The sequence below is a fragment of the Mesocricetus auratus genome, unplaced genomic scaffold (assembly GCF_017639785.1).
Source record: "Mesocricetus auratus isolate SY011 unplaced genomic scaffold, BCM_Maur_2.0 Super-Scaffold_15014, whole genome shotgun sequence".
Classification (NCBI taxonomy): Eukaryota; Metazoa; Chordata; class Mammalia; order Rodentia; family Cricetidae; genus Mesocricetus; species Mesocricetus auratus.
This window is the reverse complement of record NW_024429186.1, coordinates 13,590,072-13,603,318: the sequence shown is the minus strand read 5'-3', so window position 1 is coordinate 13,603,318 and position 13,247 is coordinate 13,590,072. Positions and strand designations below refer to the sequence as shown.

Below are 13,247 nucleotides of genomic sequence, written 5' to 3'. Positions count from 1 at the left end.
ACTTATAAAGCCCGTGCCTGTAGTAACCCACTTATGAACGGGCAGTGTATACATAACTCAGCATATAACTCAAATAAGGAAATAAGTGAAGGACATTAGCAGTGTGTTTTTGGCTAACTGAAACTCTGACTTTTTGAAAATTCCATTACACCCCTGCATTTGCTTACCGTGGCCAGTCAAAGTCATCTGATGATGCTGTGTCTCCATCGACTCCACCAGACACATGGAAAAATTTGACAGATGGCTCTCCCTTCTCCTCCTGGAATGACCCTAAGGAATGGAGATGGTACTACTGCAATGTGCTCCTCAAATGCTGAAGACCAGACCATTCAGAACCCTCCAAACCAGGGTGTTATCCACACACCCTCACGCTATACAGCACACATTCATTCGTTCCTGCTTTAAAGTGGCCTGTGCTAGGCAGAATGTGCAGAATGACTAATATTAAGTGTGTGAGAGACATAATTATGACATAGCAAATATCAGGCATTACCTACTGAGCACTGATAATGATTTCTTTGTGTGTATCTGAGGCATCAGTAACCGCTTCATCACTCACCATCTTAATCCTTTGAGGCAGGAACTCACACTTCATTTTATTTGAGGCTAAGCTGACAGCCAGCCAGAGACCACTTTCTACCCTCATGGTTTCAGATACAGATGGGGGTAAACATGCTCAGCTTGTTTATATGAGTGTTGGGATCCGAACTTGGGTCTTTATCGTTTTACAGCAAGTTCTCTTATTAACCACTGAGCCATCTCTCCAGCCTTATTTCTTCACAGAAGAAAAGTTTATGGCTTAGAACTCTAGCTCAGAGGTAGAGCAATTGCTCAACATATAGGGCCCTAAACTTGGTCCCCAGCATGGCACTGCAAACATAAGCTGGCCACTGTAAAAGACACAAGTACACTCTGGTGTGCACTCTGTACATGCAAAGCAACTAAACCACACTGGCTTCCCACTACCCTTCATAGTTTTCCTCTAAATCAGACAGCTTCATGTCAACAGAGCCAAGGGATGGCAGAGTGTTCTTAAACATCCTCTCATGAAGTTGTAACTGGCAAGTGCCAAACTCAGAGATCAGAACAGACAAGGGAAACTTTTGAAACCTGGGGGTATGGGCACCCTCACTGGTGTCAGAGGGCAGAGGCAGAGAAAAGGGCAGAGTTTCCACACACCCTGCTCACTAACCCACAGGGACCCAGAATATACCAGATCTTAGTCAGGTTTTACAAAGATGTCACGGGAGTGCGTTAAGTGTGGTGACTGAGAACACAGGCTCTGGTGTCAGACTGGTCCTTACTACCACATCCTCTTCAGCCCAAAGGTCAGGAAACTGAGCATATGGTGGGAATGACAACTAAAGGAGATGACAGGGTGTACCTGACACCTGCTCAGTACAGGACCCAGCAGAGAGAGGCATGCAGGCTGCCTGGCCTATATCAGCACACACCAAGTGGATAGCAATGCTAAGCAAAGGCTGACACTACATCCTACAGAAAATAAGAACTCCACCAAAGCAGATCATTGTGCTGCCGCTTGTTTGGTTGGTTGGTTTTTCGAGACAGGGTTTCTCTGTGGAGCCCTGGCTGTCCTAGAAATCACTCTGTAGCCTAGGCTGGCCTGAATCATGTAGATCTGTCCGCCTCTGCCTCCCGAGTGTTGGGATTAAAGGTGTGTGTCACCACGACTGGCTCGCTGCACCTTTAGTTTAAACTCTGCTACATCTCCACACCATTCTGGGGAAAGCTACTGCCCTATTCTCCCAGTGTCCCAGCTTTGCCATCGTGGGTGCTGTCGAGAGCAGTGCTGTAGGTAGTCTGCTCTCCACAGGTGCGCTCGTTCATTCTTACCAGTGAGGTCTCGAAATGTCAGTTCCAGTTTAGTCTGCTCTGGGGTAGATCCTCCCACAAACTCCGTCTTAGACTCCAGATCTGTGAATGCTAAATGGAGGGTCTCCTTCTGAAGTGACTTCTTAAACCAGGGTCCTCTTTCCTGGTCTGACCGAAGATCAGGGATGGGAAAGCGGACAGAAAGATGCAGTGATGGGGTGGCAACTTGTACAGACACCCGACGATTCGCAGGACTGTGCGTGTCATCTAGAAACACTTCAGTGAAAGCCTTGTGCTGAAACATACATCACACCAGTGCTTAGCATTTCAGCAAATACCCTCACTAACCCGCCCACACACACATACATATATCAATGCATCCTTATGCAATTCAAGCAAGCTACTACCATATAGTGAAGCTTCCCATGTAACTGTTAGGGCAATAGCTAAATCTTAACATTAAAAAAAAAGTAAGTAAAAATAAAGACAGGCACTATAGATCCCTACATATCTTTCCATAAACCTACCAACAAATCCAATAAGGTTAAAATCACTACCGTATTCAATTCAGTTTGAAGAATTTGCCCACTTTAGGCTGCCCTAAAGACCTAGTGTGGACTCAGATGGCTGCTGCCATATACAAAGGCAGAGGCAGGGGGATCCCTGTGACATCAGAGGCCAGCCTGGTCTACAGAGCAAGTGCCAGTATAGGCTCCAAAGCTACACAGAGAAACCTTGTCTCGAAAAAAAAAAAACAAAAACAAAAACAAAAAACAAAAAACAAAAAAGAAAGAAAACTTCACGAATATATTATGGTATTCTCTAAAATCCAGAAAAAAAGAAGTCTAATCCCATCGTGCTACAACCAACCACTGTCAATTGATGTGTCTCATCATTCGTCTGCATACGGACCTTTTCCACGTGTCTAGCTCTAACATTAGTCTAAGGAAGTCAGACAGAGTGGCACATGCCTGGACGTTTTCCACTGGGAAGGCCAAGGCAGGGTGAACACAAGTTTCTGGCCAACCTGAGCTGCCATCTCAGAAGGTGAAAAAAAAAAAAAGAAGTATGCATGGAAAGACATTCTGCTTCCCATTTAACTCTTCCTGAGGAGCCTTCTGCACACAGCTGATACCAGGCAGCACACCCTGCTAAAAATGAAGCAGGAAATTGTCTTCCAGTAGAATTACCAAACCTTACCTGGTTTGAAGAAGTAGCACCATTCAGCTAGGTGGCATACACTGTGACCCCAGCTCTAGGAAGGTAGAGGCAGAAGGATCAAAAGTTCAAAATCACCCTTGGCTACGTATCAAGTTTCAGGTTGGACTGCATGAGAAATTTAAGAATAACTCCTAAGCCAGGCTCAGCAGTGAAGGCCTTTCATCTAGCATTCAGGAGGCAGAGGCAGGCAGATCTCTGAGTTCAAGGATAGCCTGGTCTACACAGTGAGTTCCAGGATAGTTAGTGCTATGGAGAGACTGTCTCAAAAAATAAAAATAATTTTAAAAATCTAAATAAAAAATATTGTTAAAGTGCCTTTTTGGGGGGGTTGTTTCAAGACAAGAGTTTCTCTGTGGCTTTGGAGAAGTGTCTATTTACTATTATAAATAATAGTGCTCTATTATAGTCTATTTAATCTATTAGGACCCTCTCAGACACCCCAATAAGCAAACTTTCTACATACTTACCAAACTAATATGTTTATTATATGAAGCATACATGTGTGAGGCCATCATCTCTACTGTAGAGAGTTTTTGTGGTTGAAGCAAGGAATTTAACCTATCCACAATACTGATATCCAGTTCACAACACACGGGATTTAATTTAATTTGTAATTCTGCCTTCTGAGGAACTGAACTCAGTCTTGCTTGATTGCCCTTAAAAAAATATACATACACAATTATTAACAAATCTACAAAACTAAGTTAAAAACTTAACAACTGTGACAAAATAAAGACCAAATAGTAATCTCCAGCGATGTCTCACCTGGGGTCCTCTCGTTTCAGAATGCTTATAGTAAAGCTGAAGACACACAGGTAGGTGGGCCTCAGTCCCTTCTTTGGAATGGAACGTTAGAAGCTTAAAGACAAGGATGGAGACAAGTTAAAGGCAGGCTACTACGCTGAATCAATCATTTAAATCTATAGAGGCAGTATGATGGGTGGGACGAGCTCTCTGAAGTCAGAAACGCTGACCCAAACTTCATTTTTGTCACTTTCTAGCAATGTAAATCTCACTTAAGCAGCTAACTTCTACGACACTCAGCACCTCACCTGAGGCAAGGGTTCAAACAGATCAATATCTAAGAAAAAACTTTAAAACAGAATGAAACAACAGCCTAATAACCTGCCTCCCTCCTCAGATAACTTGCCTTTCATTTGAAGTATTTACTAGCTTCATGGAATAATCTTGAATGACATACTTTAAAATTTGTTTCATCAATCACAAAGACAAAAAGTAACATTAACAAAATTTGTGACTTTACTGTTTTTAAAGAAAATTATTCTTTTCATTTGATCTTTAAAAGAGCAAAACATCCCAAAGGGTGTCTGGCACTTACTTCTGTGTAGTGGGGAGGCACAGAATGAAAATCTGTTGGAAACAGACACTCCAAAAACTCCATTTGCCCAATGGACATGTCGGTGCTAAAATGCCGGGAAGTTGGCCTTTGTCTCTGCTCATAGGACACTTTGATCCCAGTACCTATAAATCTACCATTAAAAAAAAAGAAAAAGAAAAAGCATTTAAGAGTCTTCAGACATAAGCCTAGAGAATAACATGCAAATGTCAGTATAATAATTACATGTGCACTCTAACAAGTTCCAGCTCAAGCTGTTAGTCCCTAAGGACATAAGCTCACATTTCCTATTCCTTAACATAGCCACTGTGAGAAACTTCCCAGGATGTCCTGTACTGCCCAACAGGGTCCTTTCTTCTTCCACACTCCAAACTTACACTACAGTGGATAAAATATCTTAGATCTGGCCAGGCATTGCGGCACACATACACCTTTAATGCCAGCATCCTGGGAGGCAGAGGCAAATGGATCTCTACAAGATCCTTGAGGCCAGTCTAGTACACAGTGAGTTCCAGACCAGTCAGGGTTACACAGTAAAACCTGTCTTAAAACAAAAAAAAAATAAAAGCCTGCCAGTGGTGGCACACGCCTTTAATCCCAGCAGGCAGATGTCTGGGAGTTCAAGCCACCCCCCACCACCACCCCCAGTCTACAGAGTGTATTTCAGGATAGGCTCCAAAGCTACACAGAGAAACCCTGACTTGAAAAACAAAAAGAAAAAAATAAAAACTTAAAAAATGTTCACATCTATAAAATGGATGAAATGGATTCTTTAAACTATCTAAAAACATCATTCAAGCTGGGAACGGTAGTGAACACCTAAAATTCCAGTACTCTGGAAGATGAAGCAGGAAAACCATGAGCTTGAGACAGGTATTTTTGACATTTGAGATTGTCCCAAAAACCAAGGAACAAAAATCATGCAGTATTTTAAAACTTCAGTTGATGGAGTTCACTGTTTTTGTCTCATATTTTCTACTGACATATTTGGAACTTTGACAAAACTGAGGGAAAATGTTCTTACAATGTAATTTGAAGTACTATAGTCCTAAACTACATAGCATCTTTTGATGGGGGTCAAAAACTACTTTATGTTAATTTTAACACTGGAGAAAGCTTACCTTAAAACAACCTCAAGCTAGCAGTAAGGGTTTAGCTCGGTTGGTTGAACACTAGCCTTGCATGCATGAAGCCCTGGGTCTGAACCTCAGCACTGCCTAAAACCAAGCATGACAGCTCCTCACCTATCATCTCAGGAGGCAGAGGCAAGAGGACAGGAAGTTCAGGGTTATCTGAGGCTGCCTGAAAGTTTGAGACTAGACTAGACTATATCATGAGATCCTGTCTCCAAAAACAGGCATTCTCTAAAATACAAATTTTATCACACTTACATTAAAATATACAGTATTTACATGGTAGCCCTATATTCTCCAATTTCGTCAGCTAATCTATTAGGCCTCAACTCATGAAGGCTCAAAATGAAGCGCTCAAACTCTCAGCACAAGCTTGACATTACTCCCCATCTTATGGGCCTTTCCCAAGCTCTCCCTCAGTCCCGCCCTCAGCATCACCATCATCTCTGCCAGTGACAGTGCCAAAAAGAACCATTTCCATCATTTCAATAGTGACAGCAGGGATGATGGCAAAACGTGGTAAAATAAACTTGGCAAGAACAGGAAGGGAGCTAAAACTATCTAGATCTGTATCTGTACTGTTCCCACACTACACAAAACGTGAAGAGAGACACTATGGATGTAGAACTGCAGCAAATTTCACTCATTATCCACTGAAAACCAAAGCAGGAAGGTAGACAGATGACAAAGGGTGCATTTGGCTCTTTCTGAAGTATCATTAGTAATCAGAAGAGTTCACCTAAGGTGATCGTGTGAACAAGCTTCTGCAAAGACTGCCCGGAAAGACTTAAAATCTTCTGTTGACAATCTTGTCGGGTCCATCTTTTCTATGCAAGAGAAGAAAGCGACGGCCATGGGTGTCAATGGATTGACATTCAGAGACGTTTCCGCTGGAGACAAAGGATCAATATGAAGCACGGAGACTGAGAAGACGCCGATAGCCAGTCTACAGATAAACTCAGGTCTGGACTCATCCACTGAAACAGACCTAGAGGAGAGAGCTGAAATACATGAAGTTCTCAGAGTCAGAATTCAAAACATTTTAAACAGGCTGCTACCCTGTTCATCTGGTATGCAGGACTCTTAAACCTCAAGTACGAGAGTCCATCTCAGTAAGAACTGTGTGGGCAGATCTTTGGCACTATAAAACTGTGTTAGAAAAGAAAACCCAAGATTAACCAAAAACTGCACACCAGCTCCTTTAAGCTTGGCAATTGTTCAGTTAAATTTTGAAGAGTAAAGATCAATAGTGCAAAACAGTGGTAAAGCAATGCCGGGCCTGCTCAAGGGACTAAGCTCAATCCCCAATCCTGGGGAGGGAAATGCAGACTAGAAACTGAAACTTTTCTTTACAAACAAGATTAAAAACAGTGAAAACAGACTCAAGAAGCCAGAGTATACTTTAATGATGGAGGACTGTTTGGGAACCATCAAGGTCTCAGGTTCTATGCCCAATGCTACAAACGCATACACACATTAACACACACAGCCCCCACACACACAGGCATACACATAAACACAGCTACACTTACACACACAAAACACATACATATATATAAACATACACGTGCATATGCGCACATACACTTACACACAAACACATATACATGTGCATACAAACACACCATATTCACACAGGCACACATAAAAACATACACCACATATAAACACACAAGTACACACACACACACACACACACACACACACACACACACACACCAGATAGTTTTCTGAGAGTTTTAAATGGCAATGACATGAAATGTATGGTATTTTTCATAAAATCTATGTATGTAAGTACACAAAGACTGTGATGAGAAGCAGACATAGCGGTGTACACCTAGCAACCTAGTGCTCAGGAGATGGAGGCAAAAGGTCCAGTGAGATCACAGCTCGTCAACCCTATCTCAAAAACAAAATCAAATGAAAAGAGCAGAAGGAACTATTCTAAAAGTTTCCAATGAACTGTTCAATCATTCTTCTTTCTAAACTTTGTGATTGTCCAAGACTAAAGGAGAAATTATGAAAGACACACACACAAAATATGAGAGTGCAGAGTGCAGGCCCTGGGTACAGCCCCCGGGGGCACAAAACGAAGTAGATGCATGATGGATACAGATGACAGACATAAGTAGACAAACAGCTACACACACACACACACACACACACACACACTCACACACTCACACACTCTCTCACGCTCACACACACTCACACACTCTCACACACACACTCACACACACACACAGAGATAGATGAGAGAGAAGATAGAAAATGTTTATTCTGAAAGGAGGGAGGGGAAAAAGAAAAACACATTATCTTACCAGCTTTTTGTAAAGGGGCCGCATGGACCAAGTCAGATGGGAATGCTGGCCCTCTTACAGGCTGCTCTTTGTGGTCAGCAAACTCTCCCCAAGTTGGCTGAAGCTACAAAAGATTGGTTTTAAATACATGAATAAGGTATAGGATCTTAGAGGTACTTTCTGAAGAACAGAAGAAATGAAGTAACACTTTACCACAGTAGCACTTAGCGGTGATCCTGCAGGTGTGTTGGTGTATGTACTAGTCAGGGATAACTCCAGGTCCATGTGTGGAGGGTCCCCAAGGGGTGGAAGAGAAGACAGACTGTGAGACATGTCCATGTCAGCCATGGAGAAGAAAACTTCTTCTTCTGGAGAGAATTAGACTTCGTCACATGATACATTCCACCAATGTGCTCCTTCAAGTAGTTTAGACACACTAATAGAATCTTCCCTCCAACTATCTGAGACACAGCTGTGAGTAGCATGTCTGAGTCTGGCCGTTAGCAATGCAGCAACACACAATTGCAAACTGCCAGCAAAAGGTCAAGCCACCCCAAGTATTTTGTGGGTTTATATGACATGCAGCAATCTGCATGCAGCAATCCAGCACATTTTTGGTTGTCATATGGCAATTTAGAAGTCAAAATTCACACAGGGCTCTGCATTTCATCCCCAGCACCAAATTGCAAATAGTAAAATTGTGTAACTATATTCCAGTCTCTAGTTTCTTATGGATACAGCTATTTGCCGGATGGGAAAGAGGGACCAGAGACATTTAGAATTCTGTTGACAGCTCAGTACCTTCTCTCTAGTGACTGTCTGACCTCACACAAATCAAGCTTATTATATCTCGAAGTTCTTGAATAGGCTTAATTTTTTATTTGGTTTGCATCCTACCAGGTTCTTACTATTTACACTAGTGCTTATATGACCCAAAATCCCTGTGGTGTACAGTGGGCTGGGTAACAACTACATCAACAAGACAGAAAGGTCAGCAATGTTCCCTACTTAGGGCTGTCCGCTGCACATAATCACATGAGCAGAATGAAATAATGACAGTGTTTCCCAACATATTTCTGTGCCGGTCTGCATTTTTACAAACTGACTTCCTTTAGGGAAAAATACCATCACTGCATTGCCAGTGAACCAACAGAACAGAACCAAATATCTAATTCCACCTAGGGGATAGCATAGGTCAAGCCATGACTTTGTGAGTGCTTACCACGGCTAGAAGGTGTACGAGCTGTTTCTGTCTCATAGAAACTTTTCTCTGAAGATACACCCATAGACAGGGAGTCTTTCCTCAGATAATACCGGTTTAATTCCATCTGAATCCGATACTCGTCTTCCTGCTGCATGGGTCGATTTTTCCTGTCCTTATTAGCTAACCCTATTTTGCTTGAATTTTCTATAAGTATATGAAAAGAAAGAAAAATTCAATTTGTAGTCAGTTATTTAAGCATTTCTTTCCAAGACCCCATGTATGCAATGGCAACCTGACCACACTAGCAGGAAGTTAGTGACATCAATTAGAGGTCTAAGCAACGGTTTTAGCAAGTAACCAACAGTCTCCTGTTACCTCTAGAAGATTTGAGTACCTAAAAACATGTGCACGACTTACTGTGTACAAAATTATGTTTTTTGTTATTTAGGTTGATTTGTTTGATTGGCTTGGTTTTTTGAGACAAGGTTTCTCTATGTAGCCTTGGCTGTCCCAGAACTCTCTCTGTAGGCCAGGCTGGCCTTGAACTCAGAGAGATCTGCCTGCCTCTGAGGCATGATCCATCACTGTCTGGTTCAGAACAACTTTTAAAATGAATGTGACCAGCCGGGCAGTGGTGGCGCACGCCTTTAATCCCAGCACTCGGGAGGCAGAGGCAGGCGGATCTCTGTGAGTTCGAGGCTGGGCTGGACCGATAGCCTCCAAAACAATACAGAGAAACCCTGTCTCGAAAAACCAAAAAAAAAAAAAAAAAAAAAAAAAAAATGAATGTGACCAAGTAACCTGAATGCAAATTTATACCATGATAACATAGTTTAAAAGACCTAATACAATAATCAGGATATCTATTAGAAATACACCTTTAATGTCACATACTCTAATTTTTATCTATCTATGTTATATAAGAAATAATCCTAACAGTCATACTTGCCTGGTCCAGCAATAGCTGCTAACATATCCAAAAGCAGGTGTACCTGCCTTGGTGACAGGAACAGATGAATGGAATCTATCTGTCCATCAACATCCAGCTTAAAAACATAAGAAGAGTTGAGAATGAGAATAAATACTTCAAACTCATCACCAGGAATTAGGCAGATGTCAGAGCACTAAGGTAAGTATCACCCTTGGGGTTGGGCAGCTTTACCTAATGCACACAAACTCAACAAAAGGGTGTAAAGACCAGCAACATAGCTGCAGGGGGGAATCCTGAGAAATTCCAAGTCAACAAGTCCAATGTCGTACTATCTGTCTCTAAGTCTTCTGGAGACTGTAGAACACAGCAACAAAATGATATTCATCACCCTTCAGAACAACCAAGTCCTCAGAACCAATGAAGTCAGCATCCGTTTACAAGACCAGGCTGGCCACACTGGGACTCCACAGCTCGCCTCTCTGATGCCTTGCAGGCTGCAGACACTGCTTTCCCCTGCACAGGGGCTGGAAGCCACAGCCGACCCAGGCAGAAAGCAGTGCTAATGGGTGCTTCTTCTCTTGCTCTCTATGCACACTTCCCCTCATGTCTCCCTTGGTGTGGAGAGCACCGAGTCATCACTAGCTCCTACTCTCTGCTTTCTAGAGTTTCTGTTATACAGACAAGGAAAGAGATTCACAAAACAAAGATCACATACCTCCACCTAGGTCTGAACCTAGGCAGACACAAATGCAAAGCCTTACTCTTTCTACAACACGGCTCTCCTGGTATGCCTACAGACTGTTTTATAGGATTCCTCACAGACTGGTGACAACCAGGCCTCAGAGTGTGGAAATGTATTTCTGTTACTAGATGGTTTCTTTCTTGTACTGAAACCATAATCTTTGGTTTTCATTAGGATAGAAAATCACAAGTTTCATTTCTAATTGCCATAGGAATATTTCATTACGGGTACATTCTGAATTTGGAATAAAAACAACAAAGTTCTGAAAATATAAAACACTGAAAATAACAATAAAGCATTTTTCAACTCAGTGTAATGTAACAGAAATTTCTCTAAACTCAACCAAAGCAATCCCCTGCTTTTGTACCAATACTTCCCCCCACGATCTATTAAAATTGAATGTGTGAATACAACCAACTCCAGGGGCACTATCTCAGAAACGAAAGCAGGAAATCTTGGAACATTTGAACTCATGGCTGAAAGACTGGGGTTTAAAGATCACTGGAAGAGACTAAGATCTAACCTGGTGCTCTGCCCCATGCTGCCCAGTTACACCTCTAAGTTCTATGCTGCCCAGTGTTAATCTCCAGAACTTAATTTTTCCATATAATATTCATTTACATTTAAACAAAATATGCATACCCAAGTTAGTATACAAAAAACATTAATGTAGGCAAGGATAATAGCATCTCCAAACACTCAGTACTGTCTGGAACTGGAATATAACACCACCATACAAAACTACCTCCCATTCCTCTGTCCCTTAATATGCAGAACTCTAAAAGCAACAAATCAAAAGACAAGTGTGCAAAACTTTACATCTGCATGGAAATCAAAGCTTACGAATGTAGAAGACTATATGCAGTCACAACAGAAGCACAAAAGCTTCTTTCATGGCTCCTGCTTCTTTAAGAAATGGCATGTGCACTCCCCAAAGACACACAGGTGCTGGGGTTTGCCAAGGCTGTTGCCACAGCAGGACAATCCCTGCAGCATTTACATCTATCTACACTATGCTCCATTAACAACCTCCTCAGAAGCCAGCAAGGGGAGACCTGGTAAGGTCTTCTTAACCTGAGAGCAATTCACGAAAGAGAGGGTGGGAAAATCTGGGCAAGAACACTGAGAGTGAAGAGAGTAGATGCTTAGCCACAGGACAGCTCACAGCAATCAAGCACTATGCCACTGTGCAGATGAAATACCTGGAGTTTAGCAGAGAAAGCTAAACAATACTGACCTTGGCTCCTGGAAGCACTTCATTCTGTTTCAAAGTGAGACTCAACTCCAGCTTGCCCACTAGCCCTCCAATTTGCACTGGATCCGAGGGTGCTATCTCTGGTAAAGTTCTAGTTAGTTGTGGGTGTGGCTCATAAACAATTTTGGGATTCCAGCTAGGTGACAGCTTTGGCTCAGTTTCCTACAATAATGCAATAAAAGTGAAGTAACTATTTAAAATATCTTAGCATAAATGAGTGAGGGTATATATGAATGTCATCTTGGATTTGGCATGCAAAACTGGACATACCACTATCTTAAGACTAAAATGAAGCAGTACTATTAGTATAGCTACTTAGAAATAAAAACAAGTCATCAAAAAAGACTTTATGAAATAGCACAGAGCCCACAAGATGGCCAGGTGGGTAAAGACACTTGCCCTAAACCTAGAGACCTGAGTCCAACCCCATAATGCACATAAAGACGGAAGAACTGGCTCCACAAAGTTGTCCTCCAATCTCCACACACGCCCCCAAATGCAGTACGTATGTCTGTGTGCATCTGCATTGCACATACACAGCATCTGCTCAAATAATACACAATGTATAAACCAAACCAATATGGAAGCAGTGCCTGTAACCCAGCATTCAGGAGGTGAGACCAGAGATCACCAGTTTGAGGTCAACCTGAGCCACACAGTGACAGAGTGAGAGACTCTAGCTCAGAAAAATATTAAGAAAAAAAAACCTGACTTGTGATATAAAAGGCAAATTATAGACTTACGAACTTACTAAAGGATTCTGTGCTCCATAAAGAATTAAGAGCTCTTAATAACAGAACACACCTAAGGTATGACCCCATGCTAATGCTCTCTAATAGAATCATTATTCATGGACAATAACACTGCTTTTTAATGTGAAAGGACCAGACACTGCAAGAGTCACTTTTCTAGTTGCTGTGACAAAATACCTAGCAAGAAGCACCATAAGAAATGGAGGGCTTCTTCTGGCTCCCAGGTGCAGGCATACATTCCACCAGAGTGCAAAAGGCAAGAGGGCAGGAGGCTAGCTGCTCACATCACACCCACAGTCAGAAAGCAAGCTACAACTCAGACACTCTTCTTTAAGTGGTCTGAGACCCAGCCCATTGAATGACACCACCCCCATTTAGGAAAGATCCTCCCACCTAATCTAGAGGACCCTCACTGGCATGCCCAAAGGCTTGGCCACTAGGGTTAGCTCTCTCAGATGTTAACACCTCATTTTACTTACGGATATGTAGGAACCATTTCTCTATTAACTAATGAACAGC

General features: G+C 42.2%; 1 protein-coding gene across 2 annotated transcripts in view; it reads right to left on the bottom strand.

Annotated features, from left to right (window-relative positions):
• Atg2b (autophagy related 2B) overlaps positions 1–13,247 on the bottom strand; it is a 60,099-nt gene that overhangs the window by 33,556 nt on the left and 13,296 nt on the right. The window contains exons 6-16 of one of the 2 annotated variants that reach the window (XM_040742532.1): positions 11,959–12,138; positions 9,998–10,094; positions 9,067–9,252; positions 8,058–8,209; positions 7,866–7,968; positions 6,284–6,545; positions 4,394–4,544; positions 3,820–3,912; positions 3,522–3,710; positions 1,855–2,128; positions 168–270 (exon numbers count right to left, since the gene is read on the bottom strand). In XM_040742532.1, the coding sequence (XP_040598466.1) occupies positions 168–270; positions 1,855–2,128; positions 3,522–3,710; positions 3,820–3,912; positions 4,394–4,544; positions 6,284–6,545; positions 7,866–7,968; positions 8,058–8,209; positions 9,067–9,252; positions 9,998–10,094; positions 11,959–12,138 (1,790 nt within the window). Of the gene's footprint in view, positions 1–167; positions 271–1,854; positions 2,129–3,521; positions 3,711–3,819; positions 3,913–4,393; positions 4,545–6,283; positions 6,546–7,865; positions 7,969–8,057; positions 8,213–9,066; positions 9,253–9,997; positions 10,095–11,958; positions 12,139–13,247 lie in introns of both variants that reach the window. The other variant, XM_040742531.1, reaches the window with a different exon arrangement.